This window comes from Micromys minutus (assembly GCF_963924665.1).
Source record: "Micromys minutus genome assembly, chromosome: 7".
Classification (NCBI taxonomy): Eukaryota; Metazoa; Chordata; class Mammalia; order Rodentia; family Muridae; genus Micromys; species Micromys minutus.
Window position 1 is genome coordinate 70,720,167 of NC_137976.1, and position 22,118 is coordinate 70,742,284.

At 48.6% G+C, this 22,118-nt stretch overlaps 1 protein-coding gene and 1 long non-coding RNA gene across 4 annotated transcripts; one reads left to right on the forward strand and one right to left on the reverse strand.

Moving 5' to 3' along the window:
- Positions 1–691: 691 nt before the first annotated feature.
- On the reverse strand, positions 692–16,430 carry DVL3 (dishevelled segment polarity protein 3). 3 transcript variants are annotated; one of them, XM_080918776.1, is made up of 16 exons: positions 16,092–16,430; positions 11,087–11,156; positions 10,585–10,706; positions 10,372–10,481; positions 10,061–10,193; positions 9,780–9,873; positions 9,478–9,547; positions 8,667–8,806; positions 8,470–8,546; positions 8,295–8,362; positions 8,017–8,166; positions 7,359–7,490; positions 7,041–7,208; positions 3,571–3,786; positions 3,071–3,481; positions 692–2,269 (listed from the first exon to the last, which is right to left on the reverse strand). In XM_080918776.1, exons 1-16 carry the CDS (start codon positions 16,250–16,252, stop codon positions 2,238–2,240), a joined length of 2,154 nt encoding a protein of 717 aa, XP_080774902.1. In that variant the 5' UTR covers positions 16,253–16,430; the 3' UTR covers positions 692–2,237. The 3 variants fall into 3 exon arrangements, with proteins under 3 accessions (XP_080774902.1, XP_080774901.1, XP_080774903.1); XM_080918775.1 differs by having other exon boundaries at positions 10,061–10,196; XM_080918777.1 differs by having other exon boundaries at positions 692–3,481.
- A 213-nt stretch (positions 16,431–16,643) lies between these two features.
- LOC308422751 lies at positions 16,644–19,616 on the forward strand. Its single transcript, XR_013975086.1, has 3 exons — positions 16,644–16,978; positions 18,190–18,239; positions 19,127–19,616. It is a non-coding gene; the product is annotated as an uncharacterized lncRNA (long non-coding RNA).
- The last annotated feature ends 2,502 nt before the right edge of the window (positions 19,617–22,118 follow it).

Consider the following 22,118-nt stretch of genomic DNA (forward strand, 5'->3'; position numbering starts at 1 on the left):
CTAATTCTTAGCAGAACTTTAGTGTTTTCCTCAGCTAAATCTGTAACTGTGGTGTGCCAGTGACATATGACATTAATTCCAGAGCTGTGAAGACAGAGGTAAGAGCACCTCTGTTGAGTTTGAGGCTAGCCTGGCCTTAATAGGGAGCTTCAAGACAACCCAGGCGACATAAGAGACCGTTTGCCCCCACTCCTGTTCAGCTGAGCATGGCATTTTAAAATCTCATTTCTCAGCTGGGCAGTGGTGGTACATACTTTTAATCTTAGCACTAGGGAGGCAGAGGCAGGCAGATCTCTGAATTCAAGGTCAGCCTGGTCTATATATGAGTTCCAGGACAGCCAGGGCTATAAAGATAAACCCTGTCTCAAAAAAAAAAAAAAAAAGATTTCTTATGATATCCAAACTGAGAACGAGGCAGAGCCAACTTGAACACAAACAGCTGTCTGATTCTTGCCAAATCAGGAAAATTTGGTTCTTCTCTTAGTAGAGACATCCTGTTACCTAAACAGGCCAGAGACTTCTATGGCAGAATGGAAGGGAATGGGTGCTCAAATTTGGTTGCTCACCCTACTCTTCTTAGCAACCTCCTTCCAGAAATGTCTAACCCTTGAACCACCATTCAAGGCTTTCTCTTCCCAACATATCCCAAAGATCTGCCAAGTTTGGAGTAAATTAGTAATGATAATAATAGTAATAATAATAGCTACCATTTATTGAGCACCTACTCTATTGTGTGCCAGGCACTGTGCTAGGCACTTTTCGTACAATATCTAATTTAAATCCTCACAACAACCCTGTGAGGTAGGTATTATTATCATCATCATTTTACATATGGGAGGACTGAGGCTCCAGAGAGGTTAAATAACTCTATTACACAACCAAAGATGATAGAGCTGGAATTCAAGCCCAAACCAACCTGACTCCAAATCCCATGCTGTGTAAATAAGAAAGGGAGAGGAACAGCTGAACTTTGAGTGTCAGAGCAGAAAGGTGTGAGATGCTGACTAATACCATGTAGGTGTTGCTTGTAACGAAGGTCACCAGAACAGGAATTCAAGAGGAGTAGTACTTGGCACTTATGGACGTGCCTGTAGGTGTCCAGTGGGTAATAAAAACGGATCTAAAGAGAGGGGAAGCTGGGGTTGAAGATCCAGATTTAGAAGTGGCCAGCTTATCAACAGCTTAAGAGAGTGGCTGACACTATCGGGGGAGGGGGGACGAAAGAGACGTGAGCCAAAGACGGGATAACAGGAGCACTGGAGTCCAGCGCATGAACGAGCAATGGCAAGGGATTCTCAAGAGAACAGGAAAAGGCAGAGTCAGAGAGAACCGAAGACAGCTAAGATGGAGTCATGCTTCTAACAGAGAGCCCTTTGTTCATTAAAATCCCAAGAAATATGTTAAATAAATGAATGAATGTCAAAATATCCCTATCTCAGGTTGCCCCCAAACCCAGGCTAAGGACATCTCAATGGGGGAGACATTTGCTGGGGCACTCTAGGCAAACACTACAGAGCTGTGTCCCCAGCTGACACCCTTGCTCTGAAAATTTAAGAGCCTGGATAAGAGTTTATGGCAGAAGTTTTAAAGAGAAAACTGTGGTTTAAAGTAGAAAACAATTTTTAAAAATAACTGGAACTGTTTGGAAGTCCCAGTTGTCTACCTGTGTAGCTTCAACCGGCCTGTGTTCCCAGGTTCCATGTGAAGAAAACAGAGCAGGTATGGGGATATGTGGGGTCAGTAGGAAAGTAGAGAATGATCTGTCAATTACCTGGAGAGCCCGCTGTCGAGCCCCAGCTTTTGGGCTTTATCCAAGTACAAAGATACTGGGGACATGTATGAGAAGCTTAAGGGCTAGCAGGAAGGGGAGAGGGCAGTCAGGGACCAGCCCCACTATCAGGAGATGACTTGGAAAAAGGGTCCAGCCCTCTGGTCAGGGACCAGCCCTGAGGCTTATGTAAACTTGCATAGGCATGTGTGTGAGAGAGAGGGGGAGAGAGAGACTCACATGTGTGTGTGTATGTGTATCTATGTGTATGAGGTGGAAGGCAGCAAACCGCTCTACTTCTCTCTGAAAAGAGCCGTCTGTTCCGAATGGGGGAAGCTGAGGTCCTTCCCAGAAGCCTAGTGACCTTGCAGTGTGGGTGTGGGGGTTGGACATCCTTGGGAAGCCCTGAGGGGCTGCTGAAGCAGAGTTCCTGGTCTCCTTGGAGGCTGGGCCTCCCTTTCTTGGGGACTCACAGAAAGTCAAAGAGCCCGAAATTCTTGGCTGCTCCAGGCCCAGGGAAATTTGAAGGAAGGAAAAAAAGAAGAAAAATGTTTCAGGCTCAGAAGTTAGATGAGCCTATTGGTTAGTAGGGTTAGACCTCAGGGAGCCAGCACACAGGACAGGCAATGGATGGGGGTCCAGGCCCAGCAGAGATAGTCCCTGGAAGCCACTAGTGGCCCTGGCACCTGAGGGGGTTGGGTGCTCTCTGGGCTTCTGATCAGGGCTGGGTCCAAGCGGGGACAGACAGCACAGATGCCTACTAGAGGTGGCCACAGCTGTAGGGTGAAGGTCTGAAGCAGGAGGGGGAGGGCAGTTAGGAAGGGAAAGACCATTTTTTGGTGTCAGTATTGTGGGACAGTATCAAGATCTCTGTACACATGCTTAAGGAGATGGGCAAAAGGTACCGAGGGGGGAAAAGATGGGCATAAAGTGTGGCACCGCTGGGGTCAGCTCCTAAATGTGCAAGTGGAGCATCAGGAATTAACACCAGCAGTGCAGAGCCAGGGACATGAAAAATCCCGGGAAGCCCAGAACTGAGTAGAATGGGGGCTGGTTAGTGGACAGAGGCATCAGCTGGGCTAGAGGCAGGTTAGGGGCTGTAGCATGGATGAGTAGAGACTGCTCATCCTTGCTGCTACTAGCAAGCAGTAGCAGTTCCATGTATTTCCCTTTCAGGTACCAAAGTTTAAAAAACAAACAAACAAAAAAAAAAAGGCCGACTGATGGAGATGGGGGTGCAGCCGGCTGAGGGGTGAGAGCAGGAGAGGGGCCCGGATCACATCACATCCACAAAGAACTCACTGGGGTTTCCCATTGCCATGCGGAAGGACTGTCTGCTGGCCGTCAGTTCCGGGGGCACCGAGGCCAGGTCACGCCCTGGAGGGGCTCCTGGGGGCCCCATGGCTGCAGGCGGTGGGGTCATCATCAGCATCGGGGGACCATAGAGAGGGGGCACTCCGGGTGGGCCGTAGCTTGGGTGTGTGTGGTGGCTGCGCAGGCTGCTGGTTAGCGAATGGTGACTGCGGTGGCTGTGCTCGCTGGCCGCTGGGCCTGAGCGCTCGCTTGGTGCCCGTTCCCGTGGCCCCCGAAGACTGCTGCGTGTAGTGTGGTCGGACTCGCTGCCGCTACCACCTGACTTGGAGTCCGCAGCTTTTGGGTCCTTCTCCTTGCGCCGGTCGCTGCCACTTCGGTTGGAGCCACTGCTCCGACTGCCTGTAGGGAACAAACAGGCCCAGGATGGAGGTGAAGAGGTGGCGTGAGCTCCTTGCCAATCCTTCTTCTGACTGGTCTCCATGACCTACCTTCACTGTGCTGGCTGCTGGCGCTGCCCCCACCGTAGCTGTAGCCCAGTTCTGGGAAGCCTGGGTGTGGGTTGTAGGGATGCGGAGGTGGTGGGTACTGGTAAGGGAAAGCCATAGGCCAAGGGGCAGCTCCTGGGTGTGGCAAAGGAGCCAGTGTGTCCTGGTCAGAGGCGCCACTGGAGCCATCATGGTCGTGGAGCGATAGGTTGGCCATGTCTGTGGGAAGAGGACTCAGATAAACTAGCCTATTGTGGTTTCACACCTACAATCAAGATTCCAGCCAAAGATGGACGGCAGGCAACAGTGTTAAAGTTTATTGCTAGAACGGGAGGTCTACAGATCTCTTTGGCCACTCTCAGTAGTTCTACAGCCAATTCCCACATCTAATTTCCAATACCTTCAAAGTTTCTCCCTAAGTACTGAGAAGGCTAAGGCAAGAGACCTGATATGAGTTTGAGTCCAACCTAGACTTCATGGTAAGTTTGAAGCCAGCCTAGGCTCCATTATCATAGTGTCAAAAAATAAAATAAAAACAAAACAAACAAAAAACAAGAAAAGAAAAATAAAGACTCCCAAATAAAACAAAACAAAAACAAAATCCCACACACACCTCTTATTTTGCCATTTTTTCTTTGGCAGAGAGGGAATTGAGTTAACCCGAGCTGCAGGCAGAGCAGAAGCTGAGGGATACTTATACTCTGGCCTCTCAGGTAATTAAGAAGGGGAATGTTTGAGGAAACGCAGGGGAATGTTTGCCCTCCCCTCCTCTTCCTCCTCCTAATGATAATAGTAATAGTAATACTAATAATAGCATAATTTATTAAAGCCCAGAGTGCGGTTGGAGAGATGGTTTAGCAACTAAAAGCACTTACTGCTTTTGCAGAAGATCTGGGTTTGATTCTTAGCATACATAAAATGGCTCACAACCATCTCTAACTCCAGTTCCAGGGATACAGTGGCCTTTCTGGGCACTGCATGCACATGGTGCTCAGATGTACACACAGGCTAAAGACTCATATGTAAAAATTAAAGTTCAGAATGAGCTGGGTGTGGTAGCTCATGCCTTTAATCCCAACACGCAGGAAGCAGAGGTAAGCAGATCTCTGAGAATTCAAGGCTACCCTGGTCTACACAGTGAGTTCTAGGACAGCCAGAGCTATGTAGTCTCAAATGACGAGGGAGAGGAGGAGGAAGTGGAGGAGGTCCAGAAAGGGCTATGTGTTCAAATGTACATCTGCCATTCCAGCAGGCTGGGGAAATCATCCAACCCAGACTACACAGCAATAGGGGAGGGTAATTAAAAGAGGAGGCAGAATCCTAAATGGATCTAATTTTTTAAGGGTCTCCTTTATAGAAGGCTCTTGGCCTGATCACAGTTCCCTGGTGCTGCTGTGGAGACTGGAGATGGGGTAAAAGGGCCAGAGAGAACAAACGTCTCCTGTGCCATGGATCCTGCCCGTAGCCAGAACTGCCACTTTCACTATTCTGTGAATTTTTTCCATCCTTGAAACTGTACTTCCTAAAGGTAAGCAGTCCTCTCAAGAGCTGGAACTTCCAGGAAGGTAGCAAAACAGGCTACTAGGACTGATGACCTCCCTAGGACCTGCTCACATGCACTGAATTCTAAGAAAGCTGTAACTGCCCGGTAGAGGCCCTCCACACCATTAGTTCCTCCTCTAAGCCCAAGGTGATCCAGCCTGCTCTGCAGGAAGAAGCCGGGGTATGAGGCTCTGAAACTGTTTATGGAGCCTGTCAGCCAAGCCTCTAGCTTAGCAGCATTAGGCAATAAAGAAAAGCAGTGTCCTGTACTGGCTCACACTCAAAGACCTGCTGATGTCTTTAGTCTGTAGGGTTCTGTCCAGAGGACCAACAATAAACTCCAGAGTGAGCACAGAGTTCCTCATTAGGCCTGCCACACTCCCCACTCTGCAGACTGTGGCCTCTAAGGAAAAGGCTTTTCTGTCAGCATACCCTGAGCCAAGTTTTGGGTGGCCTAGGTGGAGGACCCAGCTGGGTCCAGGAAATCAACATCTTTTGAACAAAACTGCCATAGCTGTCTTAGAAGCTTCGTATGTCCCAGGCTGTCTGGGCTCTGGGCTGATGTCTGCTAACGATGACAATAATAACCAATTTCTAGGAGTCTACTACACTATTAATAAAAGATACACTCAATTTCAGGTAATGGAATGTGAAAATAAAAGGTGCATCTTATAATCAGCTAAATAATGAACAATAGGCAATTTTTATGGAGCACTTCTTGTGGGTCACACACCATTCTAAGTGGGTTACATACATTATGCTTAAGACATCTCTCTGAGTTCTATCTGACTTCCACCTTGGACCTTCTGTGATCACAGTAACAGTAGAGTAAGATTTAGATTCAGAATTGTCAGAATCCAAAAATCCCATCGCAACTCTGTAACAGCTGCCAAGGGCCAGGGACACCAACCTCTACCAAGAGATGGTGTCTGTAGTACCAGCCACTGAGTCCCAGAAGCATTCTGATTTAGCACTGGATGTCAGCCAGCACTACAGGTGTAAGAGTTCCTTTGGGCAGAGGCAGTTGGGGCTAGGACTTGGCTGCTGGCATGAACAGCAATGCCTGTGTGAGGCCCTCTGTAGGCTAGAAGGGAGGATCTCCATGGGGAGATCAATGGCTTTGTGCTCTCTCAGGAGGACGTCTAAACTCCTCAGTGCAGAGCTTGTAAAGTCCTCTGCAACCTGACTCTGACAGTTTCTCCAGTTTCATGCCTTGGTACAATTTACTCCCAGGGCTCTTAGAAAAACCAGAACTCCCTTGCCAATCCATATCCATATACAACAGGTAGTACCTGTTGGTTTGTGAACGGTGGGCAGAAGCTGTTTGGTCTTGCTGAGACCATGTTTTTTGGAGCATTACGTACCTTGAGCATCTGAGAACAGTGGGAACTAGAGTCAGAAGACCTGGGACCAAAGCCTATCTCCTTTGTTTCTAATTGTGAGACTTAGTGTAGACTATTTTACGCCATCTATTTCTTCATTTGATAACATGGATAGTACCCGAGTGGGATGGTAGGATGACATCTCAGAAACCACAGGCACCATGTCAAGCACAGAACAGGCACTTAGAGAGTGGCAGGCTCCACAGGGAGATGGGAGAACACTGAAGAGGCTAGACTAGGCTCTGCTCGTACAGTAGGCCCTTCAAGCTTTGAGCCAGACCCCAGCTCAAAGTTTAGAGTTAGGTTTCCTGGAGTCAGCTGTCTTGTCACAGAGCACCCCCTTACTCCCATCCAGGAGTCAAGAAGGTGGGGGGATTCTGGGTGTGGTAGAGGCACACAGTTATAATCCCACTACTCAGGAAGCTGAGGCAGAAGGATTGCTGCAAGTTCAAAGTCAAGCTGGCTACACGGTAGGTATTAGGTCAGCATGATCTACATAGCATGGCCCTGTCCAAAAAAAGCCGGGGGAGGTAGCGGAAAGACACATACTGCCACAGAGGTCACCAAAGATGTAGTAGCACTGCTCGGAGAATGTGATCTTGTTGACGGTGTGGCGGATGAAACCAGCTTTCAGCAGGTTGCTAGCATACTTGCGGGCCTCCCGTCGGTCGGTGAATCCTTCCACGTTGTGATACAGCCAGTCCACCACATCTGAGCCTGGAGACAAGGCTGCCAGTTAATTTGGGTTCCTCTAGCTTCACGGAAGCTATGAACCCAAGGAATAGCCTGAGGAAGATCTTGGGGCCCCCACCCTGCCCTGCTCCATGTCTCCACAAGCTGTCCTTCATCTTGTAGTAAGGCTCTCACCGATAAAAGCATTGGGAATGGTAATCTTGAGCCACATGCGGTCTCGGACCTCCAACCCTGACTCAGGGGAGGCCATGGCTTTTACGATGGCCGCCATGTCACTGTGGATGGAGAGGTGGAAATCATCTAGGCCTGGGGGAAGAGGCAGTATAGTGAGACAAAGAGGCACTGTAAACTTAGAAAAACAGGAGTGGCATCCAAGTTCTCCCACTCAACAATGACAAGCCCAATGTCAACTCCTTTGGACAGTCTCCCCTCCTGTAAACATGAATAGATCAGTGTCTTCACAAGGACATGTGGAAGAATAACTCAGTGACTTCATGAGGTACCTAAGCACACGCACGTTATAAGAGTAAAACTGAGCAGTTCCTCCGTGCCACACAGTACCAATGTTCTAGTTAGAACCTCTTTATCAAACCCCACAGGAACTGATAGCCCCACTGTAGAGAGGAAATTGAGGCTCTGTGGGCGCTCACCGTACATTAAGAAGCAAACAATGTTCGGGGAGGCTCTGAGTGCCCGCTGGGGCGGGGCTGTGTGAGTTATCTGGAATGAGTCCAGCCCCCTCAAAGGCTCTCCACGATGCACAAGTGGGTCCCTCATCCATCCTCCCACCTGGCCTGTCTGCTGGGTCCAAGGGACAGGCTTGAATACTCACGTTCTGTATCGGGGATGGAGCTGGTGATAGAGGAGCTGGTGGAGGTGATGGTGCTTAAGGAGGGGCTCATGCCATAGGCGGGGAAGGTGCCTGTCATGGCTGCAGTGTGAGAGACCCAGGCTGCAGGGTCAATGGGACGGATGGGCTCACCTGCAGGGAGGATGAGGAGTCACAGGCTGCCCACCCTGCCTGTTACAGTGGTGAAGATGTAAGGAGAAGAGGAGTACAGCTTACAGAAGCCAACACCAACTTTAGGGATGAATCCCTTGCCTACTTACTGCGGGGTAATGTGAAGCAGCCACGAGGACTTGGGTCCCAGCACTTGGCTACAGTCAGAGTGATGGGCCTGAAAACAATGTTGTCCTAGTAAAGGCAGGATGTATGAAGGCCAAACCAAGTCTCTTGCCAGAAATGCCTTTGCCCATCTTCCCCAGAATCCCACTGCGTTCATACCCCGGTTTGTGCACAATCTCCCGAAGCACTCTGACTGCGTCGTCGTTGCTCATGTTCTCGAAGTTGATCTCATTTACCTGAGAAAGAGGGCTAGGAGTGAGAAAACGGAGTGCTCGGGGGGTGGACGGGGAGCTGGGGTGAGGGTTTTCCTCCGGACTGCAGGGACTTCTCACTCTCACACCCAGGAAGGACAGTACCTGCAGTAGCATGTCTCCCGGCTCGATGCGTCCGTCGGCCGCCACAGCCCCACCCTTCATGATGGAGCCAATGTAGATGCCTCCATCACCTCGTTCATTGCTCTGGCCCACGATGGAGATGCCCAAGAAGTTATACTTTTCTGTAGGAATAATTTAACACCTTGAGAAGGGCAAATTCCCAGCCCCTCATTAGTACAGGGCACAAAGGAACAATAACTGGTATCGCTAGCCGCCACATAAGCATTACTGTACAGTGTACACAGACACACTTTCGATCTTTCTACTGGTCATGGTCAGTAACTCTGAACACACATTTACAGACAGGCAACACCTAAGTGGCCTTTCTAAGACAGTAGGCAGAGGAGGTAAACTCAGATTTCAGTTCCCAAGAAAAAGCTCTTTTGGCTATATTTAGCTGTCTTTATTTTTTTATTACAATTTTTATCTATTTGTTTTGTTGTGGAAGGCACTTGTGTGTTGTGTGTGTGCTGAGTGGCAGGCCCAGCTGTCCTTTACAGAGTCAGAGGTCCCAGTGTGTCATGGCAAGATAAGCAGGGACTCCTGGGGAGCCTCCCATGGTGTCATGTCTGCCTGTCACAGCCCTGACACGGAACCAGTTATGTGACGTCTCAGTATTTATAGATGCACAGCTTCAGAATAGGGAACACACCCTTTTTTCTTCTTGTGACGGATATGGAACCCACTTGCAGCATACCACTGAGACCCCACTCCAAACCCCAGAAAGCATATGTTGTATTTCTCAGAACCCCGCTTTCCCAGACAGGCGTTTGGAAGTGTTCGCCAGACTCACCCATGTTGAGAGTAACTGTGATGATGTTGAGAGACATAGTGGAGTCTGTGATGCTGCTGAAGGAGGAGGACTGGAAGAGACAGTTCTGTGAGTAGCAGGGGGGCAGATGGGGGAGGGGAAGGGGACAGGCGTGGGGAGGAGTGTTCCCACCTGGCTCTTCCTCAACATACCACCCTACCCACTAAGGTTCCAAACACTAACCCAAACAGAAGGGCTCTGAGGAAGAAAGAGTGTGGTACTGCCTAGAAATGACTCAACATCTAACCTCCTGCTCATCCTCCTGAACATCCGAGAGCCCATACCCGCTCAATCCGGGAGACCTTCTGCTTCCGTCGCCGCCGCTTGTGTCTTCTCATTAGGCGTGAGGCACTGCTCTGTTCTGTGGAACTGCTGAACCTGTGGGGCCCAAAGTCGTTCCCCACCAGGCTGGCCCGTCCCTGCCTCATAAGAGGCACAGTAGAGCCCTGGTCGCACCACAATGCCCACATCCCTCCAGAGGTGAAGAATCAGTAGGGTTCAGGCTTCATGGGTCACGTCCCTCCCTCTCACTCCCATCCCTGTATCTATGAAAGTCAAGCCCCACCTGCTGGTGGAGTCATCTTCATCCGAATCAAAGAAACTGGTCGTCTCCAGCTCGCTGCTCATGAGGGTAGATGAGCTGTCATAGCCGCCTGGCTCCCGGCGCCGCTCCCCCTTTGTGGTTCCATTGAGCCGGGCTGCTGCGAGGGAGACGGCTAGGTCCATACAAGGCTCAATGCAAGGAACAAGGGATATGGGACAGGCAAGCCAGGTGCTGAACAGGGCACAGGCATATCCGTAACTCAGGAAGTACGGTAAAGAGGTGGGGAGCTAGCTGGAAGCTGCTGGGAGGAGCTGGAATAAGGGAATACACACCGTGCTCTGGGCCATCCCTCCGTCGGGGCCGCTCTCGTTGGGCAGACACCAAGGAGTCCGTCTCTGTGTCATTGTCCAGGTTCTCCTGGCTGCCCCCACTAGCATGAGGGCTAAAGGACAGAGAGGACTTGGTGAAGAAGAGAGAAGGCTGGGGGCTCCCTTCCCCAGCCCTGGGTTTCCCATAGGCCAGTCCCAACTTCAAGTCACACTTACTGGAAGGACGGGGGTCGGGAGTCCCCAATGCCGCCCGTGCGTTCCATCGAAGGCGGCAGCTCTGACGGGTTGTCAGCACAGAAAGGGGCTGGCTCTGGGTGCGAGCCCTCAGCAGATACCAGCTGCCAGAGAGAAAATGAGTGGTCACAGCGGTGTCAAGGAAATGAAGGACTGGACAGAGTGAAGCAGAGAAGACAGGGCCATGCAAGGGCAGCTGAGCAGGGGTGTAAGGAGAGGGGCTGGCAGGCATGGGTTTCCGAGGCAGAGTTGGGGCAGCAGTGTCTAGATGGACACAGGAGATCTCGGAATCTGTTTTTCCCTTTCCTCCCTCCACTGCTCTCTCACGTGTCATTACAGGCAGAAGAATCTACGGTAAGAAAGTATTAGAAAACTAAAGGCAGATTCAGATACGAAGGCATGAAATCACCAGCTGTAATCCCAGCTATGCCTTTCTTCCCTCTAGCCAACACCAGGAAACAGCTGGAGAGCCAGGGCTCCTTACCCAGGACACCACCCGGCCATTGAAGCAAGGTAGCTTGGCATTGTCGTCAGAGATCTCCTCCTTCACCACTCTGCAGGGAAAGGGGGTGTCAGAGAGCACTGTCTAACCCTATGTGTGACATCAAGCATCCACACAAGACTGTTCAGCTGTGAGGAAGGACTAGGGACAGCTCCTCAGCACCTCCAGGAAGTAGGACAAAGAGGCAGGAGCTGTGTGGAGAAGCTGGAAGTAGAAAACACACATTATGCTCTGGGCCATCCCTCTGGCAGGGCCAGATCTGGGCCAACTGCCTTGCTGGAGCACCTGCTTAACCATCAGGTGACTGGAAATTATAAAGGTCACACAGCACACCTCAGAACTTCCCGAGTGCTTGTCATAGTCCCAGCATGACTTTCCTTTTCCCTCTGACCTTCAAAGGGAAAAGGTACAATCCTTACTACTCTTCTTTTCTCTACTAAGGAATATTGACCTTGTTCTGAGAGCTGTGGGCAAGTTTAAAGAAACTAGGAAAGAAGGCATTCAGCGACCATCCACGAGGAACACATTTGTAATCCCAGACAGCACTTGGGAGGTTGAGGCAGGAGGATTATGAGGCGAGCCTGGGCTATATAATGCGATTCATGTTACAAATAGTAAGAAGAAAGGGGGGGGGGATAAACTAAGACTACTGATTTAAGAATGCAGAAAACAGGGGGATGGGAGCAGGGGGGAAGAGGATAACATTTGAAATGTAAATACAGAGACTATCCAATAAAACAAATGCAGGAAGAAGAAGAAGAAGAAGGCTGGCAATGCGGCCCCAATGGCAGAGTGCTTGCCCAGCATACACAGAGCCATTTCCTCAGCACTACATATACTGAGCCTGACTCCATATGCCTACAATTGAGCACTGCAGAGGAGAAGGCAGAAGGATCAGTGTAAGGTCATCCTTTGCTTCAGAGTGAGCCTGAGGCTAGCCTAGGATACATGAGGACCCTCGCCCTCCCCCACAAAAGGGAAGAATGTAACAGTGACAGTTGTTTCTGTTTACTGAGCATGCCTAGTGGGCCTAGCATTGTGCTAAGCACTTCCAGCATGTAGGGGAAGAACAGTGGAAACTAAACTGAGGTTCAATAATCTACCCAAACTCACACCACTCACAAGCTGCTGTGTGAATCCTAGCCTGTGTGACTCTGCATTTTTAACTATTACATCTTCTAATCCTAGAGTTAGAACATATAATTAGAAACAACACAGACACACACACAAACTGGTGGCACACGCCTTTACTCTCAGCACTCAGAAGGCTGAGGCAAGCGGATCTCTGAGTTTGGAGCCAGCCTGATCTACAGAAAGAGCTCCAGGACAGCCATGGCTACATAGAAAGACTATGCCTAAAAAAGAAAAAAATAATCATTTTACCCCAGCCTCATCAGGTAGACAATCCAATTCTCACATCATGAATAACGAAACGGACATTTGGTTACTTATCATGGTTACATTGCTAAGAGACCTTAGAGCTGGACCTAAACCTCAGGCTACTCTGACTTCAATTCTTTTTGTTCCAGGCCACAGTTTTCCCCCTTTGATGACAGATTGGGGGATGGGGCATTAATACTGGGGATGAGGGAATCATAGAGTGTAGTTTGGGAGAGATGGGGATAGAAACTATGGAGAGGTACACCATCACCACGGGAACACTGAGCTAGACAAATGTGGCCACAGGCTAGGGGGACATATGCTCAGAATGCAGGGAAGAGGCTGAGAGGCTTGGTCTTCTCTCACTCCTTAGAGGGGTGAAGGGTTTGGCTCCTCATGATAGTAACATCTTTAACTTACAAAGAAGCTAACAAGCCAAGCCTACCATCCTTCCCTAGCTCCTCTCCCTACCATTTCTAATGCCACAAGGACCCTAAGAAAACAGCCCAGACCTACCAGTCAATCTGTATGGCGCCCTGCATGGTAACCTGGCCTCAAGAGAAAAGGGGGTACATGTGACACCCAGGACTCTATGTCTTGTGATGGGAAAGTGCTGCCGAGTCTCCCCATCTCCCTTAGCAGACAGACACACACACACACACTCCATACTCTTGTTTCTTCCCTCTCTAGAGGGTGACCAATGCTCTACAAGCCTCTGCTGACTCTCGATGATCAGATGGTCTATAGTAGCCTTGGGGAACGTCAGACTGTAACCTGCCACTCTAGAGCTTGGCCATCCGGGCTCCACAGCAGCCTCACCAGGCCTGTCCTCTCCTCTTTACTCAGACTGAGTCAGATAAGCTCAGGCTCAACTCCCAATTCAGGAGCTCTTCCACCTTAGAGATATCATTTAACTTAACCAACCTTTGTCTCATCCTGGTAAATGGGATTCTTAGATGACTGGTATGGCCCAGGAATACAATAAAAACTAGTTACTGACTCTCCAGCTTTTACTAAGATCCACAGTCTCTCACTAAATATATCTTTTAAACAACTTTATTGCGTTTGTGTGTGTGTGTGTGCGTGTGTGTGTGTGCGTGCGCACGTGTGTGTGGATGGAGGTCAGAGGACAACTTTCAGAAGTTGTTTTTCCTTCCACCCTGTGGGTCCTGAGGATAGTCAGGTCATCAGACTTGGCATGGCCTTTATGTTCTGATCATTTCCCTGCCTCTCCCAAGTAATTTAATAGAGCTAGTCTACCCCGTGCCTGACAAATATTTTTGGAGACCAGGTGAGAGTTAGGGAATCCTTAGGCCTTCCATTCTGAACCTGAGGTTGAGGTGCAGCTGGCTTCCTCTTCTGACAAGCTTTCTCTCTTGTCAACAGGGGTCACTGGCCTAGGTTGGCTGAAGTGCTATGTTATGTTCCCTGTTTGCCAAGGCTCGCTATCCTGGAGAGGAAAATCTATAAAATAGGCACTTACATAGTATTCCTACCGCTGTCTCACTCACACACACACACACACACACACACACACACCCTCTACAGTGTGATCCAGACTTTAGATTCTGTCATTTACTAGCTGTGGGACCTCAGGTCAGCTTTACTTAGTCCTTTTACATTCTAGTCTAATTTTCAAAGTGGGAATTTTAGTGCCTATTTCATAGGCTGCTACGAGGACTTAAACATGCAAGATGTGCATGTAATGACGTCACTGCCAGGCAGACTGTGAGTATATGACGTGCTTATAAAATAAAAATGAAATAAACTAGTAATTGCATCACTGCCAGGCAGACTGTAAGTATATGATGTGCTTATAAAATAAAAATGAAGTAAACTATCAACAAGACGCTCTGCTATCATAACTCTGAAAAGGATAGCCTGGCTGGGGCCTTTTTTCTCACTTATTCCTGGAGTATGGGAGGAATAAGCCAAATGATCATATCCACTCCGTTCTTAGCATTGTTCTCAACCCTGGCAGAACAGCAAAGGGGGCTTTGAGGACCACAAGTCCTTCAAGTGGCACATGATAAATGTTGTTTAAAGGAAAATTTCTCCCAGCACTGAGCAGATGCAGTGGGGGCCCTCTTACAATTGTAGTTAGGCCCGCTCCCACGACAACAACCTCAGGAAGCAGGAGGCAGCTCACAGTGGTTTGCTTGGGAGGCAGAAGCAAGCACGGGTGGGTGGAGATACAAGAAAGACTATTCCAGTCCCTCAAGACATCTGGCCTAGCACATCCTGAAATATTATCCCCGTTCCTTCGAACAGTAAGAAAGACCCTGTTCTTACCCCTCTCATGCCAGGGTGAGACACGCACCACCCATCCTCAGTTCTTCCACAGACAATCATTACCACAGAAGACACACACACACACACACAGACACACACACACACATCAAATGCTGAGTTCTGGGCCAGAAAATGACAAATAGCCCAAGCAGGAGACAGAAGGTGCTTGCCCCCTGGGGCTTGGAGGGCAGGCCTTGGGAGAGGAGCCAGATTAATGTACACTGGGAAGAATATCTCCCCTCACCCAGCTCTGGGGCCTCAGCTGCAAGCACCAGTGCAGGCCTCAGGCAAGTGCATTAGAGGGACCTTCAGGCCTTGGAGGGCCCAGAGAGGGGTGGTGTGTGTGTGTGTGTGTATGTGTGTGTGTGTGTGTGTGTGTGTGTGTGTTCTCCATAGCCTCTAGGTCCACCGTCCAGTTAATGTAGCCCCTTGGGGAGGGGTGTGTGTTTGTGTGTGTGTGTGTGTGTGTGTATGTGTGTGTGTCTTCACCCCACCCTCCCCCCCTTCTAAGGCCAGCTGCTACAGAACCCTCAGGCTCCAACATTCCAACCTCTCTTAAAGGGGCAGTCCCATCTTCCAAATTGTCCATCAAAAGCCCTGCAGCTGGGTAGGGAGGGGAAGACAGGAGAACACCAATAGGCCCTTCCTGGCTTGCCCATCCAGGCTCTGAAGCCCTACTCAACATCTCCCCTGGGAACACCATCAGGAAAGAAAAGGCCCAAGCACCTGGTCAGTGAAAACTCCTTCTCTGGGTCAGGCAACACCCCATCAGCCCAGGGGAGAGGGGAATCTGCTCGACAAACATCAGGATCAGCATCCAGCCTGGCAGAACAGCCCCCAACCCCTCCTTCTCCAGTTCAAAGTCCCACCAGCTACAGCCCTAGATACAGCACACTCCAAATAAGGCTCTGAGTTGCAGAGCTCAGAGGACGGGGAAGGCAGGCCGGGTGTCAATATAACTCCAACTCTGTGCTTTCAAAGGCGGCACTTGGGAGGACTGAGAACTCCGGCTTTGGATTGGAGTGGAAAGGATGTATGTCTGTGGGGGCCGCTGGACCGTGGGGAGGCGAGGGGGCTTGAATGGTAGGAACCGATTGCTTAGGGAGGGACGGCCCACTGGATTGGGGGGGGGGGGTGGCTCCAAGAGGTGACTGGGAGTCCCTCAAAGTCAAGTGGGTCCCAAGTCACCGAGTCGCTCCCTTGCAGGAAGCGGGGCTAGAAACCAGTGCAGCGAGGGGAGTCGGAACTGGCCGCGTTGGCCCCTAGCAGCGGAGCGACCCGGGCTCCCGGGAGGCGGGGCGGGGGCCATCCTTACCCAAAATCGTCGTCCATAGACTTGAAGAAGAACTTATAGCTGGGCCGCTGCAAAACGCCCTTAAAGTCCGCCAAGGTGACGCGCTCGGCGGGCAGGGGCAGCTTCACCAGGTACGGCGTCTCCTGGCCGTCCAGGTGGTAGATGATCTTGGTCTCGCCCATGGCTCCGGCCTCGGCCCCGCGGCGCGCGGCCTGCTTGGGCAGCGGGGCCGGGCCTCTCCGACACAGCTCGGCGCTCGGCGCGGCCCGCTGCTCAGCCCCGCTCAGCCGCCGGCCGGAGCGCCAGCTCCCTTGTTCTCCGGCCGCTCCCGGGTCCCAGCGCCGCCCGCCACCGCTTCCGCTCCCCACTCCCGGCGCTCCGCTGGAGACCGCGACTCTTCCGGTGGCCTCGGCCCTCCCGGCTCTGGGCCGAGCCCGGCGCAGCCCCGCCCCGCCGCCCAGCCGCGCTGGCTGCTCGCGGCCGATTGCCCGCCCACCCGCAGGGCGGCGCTCGGTTCCCTGTGCTCCCGGTTCAGGCAGCGGGACCTGGAGGTCTCAACCCGGTGGGCCCAGGGGAGCGGTGTGCGGGCTCCCGGGCGCGCGGAGAGGGATGGAAGATAAGTGTCAGCTACTGCGGAAGAGAACGGATTTGAAGACCTAAGTCTGGATCCCCGAAGGAGGGTCGCTTCGACTCGGATCTTTGGATTCTGCTGACAGCACAGTTGCTGTCACCCGACCGTACTAAACCGAGCTCCTTGAGGGCTGAGCAAGTTCAAGTTTTTATCCCTGTAATCTCAGCGTCTCTATGAGCAAGTAGTTTGAGAAATGGATTGAGCGGGTGTGGTGGCGCTTGCCTTTAATCCCGGTCAAGCCAGCCTGGCCTACAGAGCTCCAGACCGGCAGGACTATGTAGGAAACTCCTCTCTCTCAATCAATCAATCAATATTTTTTTAAGTTAAGACAGAATGCTTAGTCCCAACAGATCTCTGAGTTGGAGACCAACCAGTCTATAAAGCTATTTCAGGACAGCCAGGGCTACAAAGAGAAACCCTGTCTCCACTCCCATCCCCATCCCCAAGTATAAAAGAGAGAGAGAGAGAGAGAGAGAGAGAGAGAGAGAGAGAGAGAGAGAGAGAGAGAGAGAGAGAGAGAGAGAGAGAGAGAGAGAGAGAGAGAGAGAGAATGAGGGTTTAAGCTTGCACGATTGAAGATTGGGACAGTAGATGTCAAAACTAGGTATAGTCAGTTGATAGTTCAGCTTCCCAGCTGTAACAATGTTATGTCAGGGGTGGCTTCAAAACTCCCAGCAACCCTGCCTCAGGCTTCTGAGTTCTACATGCCTGCGTTTCAGGACCCATTTCAGTTACCTCTTCTGCTCAGAAACCTCTTCACATCATCCAATATGCCTTTTATATACCCTCAACATAATATACAAGGCCCTTTATAATCTGACATCTACCTCTCTAGACTTTTTCTTATTATATCATAAACAAATTTTATTATAGGCAGGAAGCAATCAGTAACAGTTATATTTTTTCAATTTATATCCTTCATTTAATCTTTTTTCTCCAAGTACTGTCTATGCATAACTAAAATGCATTACAACCTTTCAAGGTATATTTTTACCCACACCATTTTTGGGTGTCTGAGGTGATCAGAAGAGGGTGTCAGTCCCTTGGAATTAGAGTCACAGAAAGCTGTGATCCACCTCTGAGATGCTGGGAACTGAACTCAGGTCCTCTGTAAGAGCATCAAGCCCTCTTAACTGTTGAGCTTTTTCTCCAGCCTTAGTGTTAAATATAAAGAGTCCAGGATGACCTTGAATTTTCTACTCTCCTGCCTCTACACTCCTGGAGCTGCTGGGGTTACAGCCGTGTGATGCCTGTCTTATTTCTTGATTTGCACATTCTACACATTGCCTATTGACATCTACTTTCTTAAAATATTGAAACCATGCTTGTTAAACAGAGTACTCAATACTGAGTATTTTAACTGTCAGTCAACTTATACTGCTAAGCTTGTTACAGTACTTGCCTCTTTTACATTTTTTGTTTTGCTTTTCTTGGTTTGTTTGATTGTTTTTATTCTTTAAAAACATAACCACTAATAATTTTTTCCAGACAATCGAGTAGTTTCTCAGGACACATTTTGTTCACCCAGTCCGATCCCGGTAAGTAATCCAGCTTTGCTGGTTCCTGGAACTTTCCCTGTGTTTGCCCCGTGAGCATTGCTAGCTGCTGCTGTCCAGCTGCCTTCTGGGGCTCCTCTGTGTCTTCTCCTCCAAGCTGGATCTGTTTTCTTTGAATACTTTATGCTGATTTTAGTAAGACACACTGCATCCTTTAACAGGTCTCTTTGAAAGAAGGAACAATATAATAGTTATTTTGGTTTTCTGAGACAGGGTCTCTGTGGCTGAAAATGCATGTAGCTCGGGCTGATCTTAAACTGGAAGTCCTGCCAGGATTCACAAGTTTGTGCCACCACAGCTAGAAAGAATGGAATTTGTTTGTTTATTGGGTCCTGTGGGCATGATTTCTACCACTAAGGCCCAGGTTGACTTTGAGCTGTATATCTAGAATATGACTGAGGTTGGTGCAGTAGCTTCAGTGTAAGACCAGGCCTGAGAGTCTGAGTTTGATGATGGAAGGAGACCTTCTGCGATACCTCCATAGGTATGCTGGCACTTATGTATACCCCAACACCTCCACACAACACACACACACACCCATACACACATAGTCACACACACACACACACACTCACACACTCATATACACACACACACACACACACTCACACACTCATATACACACACTCACAAACACACACACCCATACACACATAGTCACACACACACTCACACACACTCACACACTCATATACACACTCACACACTCACAAACACACACACTCACATACACACACACTCACATACACACTCACACATACACACACTAGTTGGAAAAATATACAATTGAGTTGAAAATAATTTTCCTTAAGATATTTGAAGGTATTTGTTGTTTTTAAACAAAAATCTCAATTGTTTGATTTTACCAGTGAAGACTTGGGAGCCAGACACTAAGGTGAAAGCCTGCTAGCTCAGAGGCAGAGAAAACACCCAGTTGACCTTCCTCAGCCGACGTCCTAGAAGTAATGCCTCTCTCACGAAGTCTCAAGCCTTCAAACTGAATGTTCCTCACCTTCTCCTTCCTGTGTGTCTGTTCCTACCCATAATAATCCTACGTTCACTTCCTCTGGACTGACTCTCTATCCTTTTCACTACTGTTAATTTCATTTTTTGGCAATTTCATTTTATTATAAGATTTCCTATTACAAACTTTCTAGCTACTTCCTTATCCAATATTTCAGATTTTATCTATCCAATACTTTTGTTATTTATGTTGCTCAGAGAAAATAAAAACAAGTATACTCGCTCGGGGAACTCTTTATATCTCAACTCTTCCCCTTTATGATCGCTGTCTTAGTGCCTGTAATTTTTCTGATGTCAAAGGCTATTGTTCCACCCACACAGGTTTGTCAACTAATCATTTTAAAGGGAAGGCGGTTGGTACCTATGGAAGACCAACAGCTCTTGTGTCCTGTTAATGGACAACCTAATTGGTCTATGACTGTTCTTGATAATACCTTTTAATATAATTTTAGAAGTACTATTAATTTTATGTTTTGTTTCTGAGATTGGAGAAATGTTAACCTGTGTTTTCCATTGCTGTGACAAGTCGTATCCCTATAAATTCATGGCTATTTTAGCCACATATGGCTTTGATTTTCCTTTTTTGTCCTCCGGCCCTATACACTTGACACATCTTGCACTTTGTTTTATTCGAGATAAACACTTAGATGAATACTTAGCTCCTGAAGAGACTAATGTAGATGTCAAGACTTTGGTGAAATTATTGTTACATCTGTCCCTGTGTCAACTAAACCTTGGTCTCTGATCATTTATAACAGTTTGCCAAAAATACTTGTTTTCTGGTCTGGTTACCTGAATTTCTTGTTTTATCTACAGAAGCTATTCTGCCCTTGATTTTATTCAGAGCAGTGTTCTTTTTAACAACAGGCATTAAATCTTTTAATAGCTCTGTGGATGAGTTTCTCTGAAGCTGACAGGGAATGACTCAATCAACGTAGTTATTGGGGCCCATGTGAGCCCCCCCGCCCCACCCCAGGGCGTTTCCCAAGGGCAAAGGATTACCTTGCCTGCCCTTGTTAGTCTGCATTCATTGGTCCATTGCCAGCCCTTGCCACGCCTTCTGCATACTCCAGAAGCTGGAGCCTTCTTTCTGTACCATCTCTTGGAAAATCATTGTTTCTAGGTATGCTTTGCCAACAATCCCTTTTCAAATGTCCTTGCTTACCACAATGAAAACATATGGCATTTTGATTTTTCTTCAAACTTTTAGAAATTACTTCTCCTAACAGAGCAGCATCATAAACATGAGATCTAATATCAGCTGTGTTTTTCTTTCTTTTAAAAATGTTTATTATTCTTTAATCTTTTTCCTACAGTCCTATTGTTATCCCATTCCCAGTTCCTCACCCATTCCTCCCCCCACCCCCTATCCAAGACGATGTCCTACCCACCTTCACCCCACCAGGTCTCCCCACTCCCGGAGACCCTAAGTCTCTTGAGGGTTAGGTGCCTCTTTTCTCACTGAGGGCAGACCAGGCAGTCCTCTGCTGTATGTGTTTCAGGAGCCTCATATCAGCTGGTGTATTGTCTGGTTGGTGGCTCAGTGTCTGAGAGGTCTGAGGGGTGCAGGTTAGTTGAGACTGCTGGTCTTCCTATGCGGTCACCCTCCTCCTCAGCTTCTTCCAGCCTTTCCCTAATTCAGCCACAAGGGTCAGTATTTTTAATCCGCTCATCTATTGGTGCTATCTTGCCTTTAAAGGCCCATTTTCCCCTCCCCCCTTTTTTAAAAGCCATAGATTCAATTAATATTTATCCGACTTCTGAATCTGATATTATTTTATTTACAGCTGAAGTTAAATTTTGCAAAAAAAAAAAAATCAGCTTTTGGGCCTTGTATAGTTTTAGTGAACAACTCAGACCTCTCTTCTGATTCTCCAACCTTGTCTCAAGCATTCAAAGATGGTAACAACAGCACCAAGGTGTGATCATCCAACCTGGCTTTGTAACACAGCATACTGACCTTCAGCCCGACTTCACCGTTCGAGGACCTTAGCTCCCTCTCTCCACAATGTTTGCCATTTTAACTGAGGACCAGCTTCCAAAATTGCTGTTGCCAAATCTTTCCAGCCTTGGGGGATGATTCTGTTCTGAGTTGCCCATGAACTTAATCTGCTTCACACAGGGTGAATACATACTTTAGGAAGCCATTGCTTTCTGAAATCTCCTCAAATCTGTTTATAGAACTCCATTTAACTTCTTCATAACCTTGGTGTGTGTAGGGGGAAGACTATCATCTGCCTTTAGCTCTTGTATAGTAACTGGATAAACTAAGGTTGGTTTTCTCACAACCTTGGGACACCCCTCTTCAGTTTTGTCTTGAGGTGGCATGGTAGACTCTTTCTAAATTCCTCTGTATTTTGAGTATTTTTTTTTTTTCTTATTTTTATCTGTAAGTCTTTCTAAGGTTTGTATATTTGGCACAATTACCAAACCACCTTTTATATTTGGCACAAAGCAACTACTATGGCTATTAAGGATAATGCATGATTTGCTAGACTACCAGCACCTATGATTGGCACTGTGTCGATCTCAATTAAGTCGCTTATCCCTGCATTTGCTGTTTCTATTTCTAAGGCATGTAAGCACTACACAGGCTCTTATGCTCTTTGTGGTAGTTCCCATCCTTAAAGCGGGGCAGATTTTTTCCTCTTAATATTACTTGTTCTTTGAGGGCTTCCCAGGTGTCTTATGAATCTGATGGCTCCTCTGTTTGTCGGCAGCTGGCACGAACTCTTCGTCCAAGTGGTTGTGCTGTATGTTGAAGTGCCAAATGTTCTTCAAAACGAAATCTCAATTGTTCAATTTTACCAATGAAAACTTGGGAGCCAGACGCTGGGG

Bases quoted from the DNA above. Each gene is read 5' to 3' on its own strand.
- DVL3 (XM_080918775.1), bottom strand. From the start codon at position 16,252: ATGGGCGAGACCAAGATCATCTACCACCTGGACGGCCAGGAGACGCCG. The intron at 11,157-16,091 runs GTAAGGATGGCC...CTTTCCCTGCAG, and splicing joins TCTATGGACGACGATTTTGG to AGTGGTGAAGGAGGAGATCT. The intron at 9,548-9,779 runs GTATGGGCTCTC...TGTCTCTTCCAG, and splicing joins AGGTCTCCCGGATTGAGCGG to TCCTCCTCCTTCAGCAGCAT.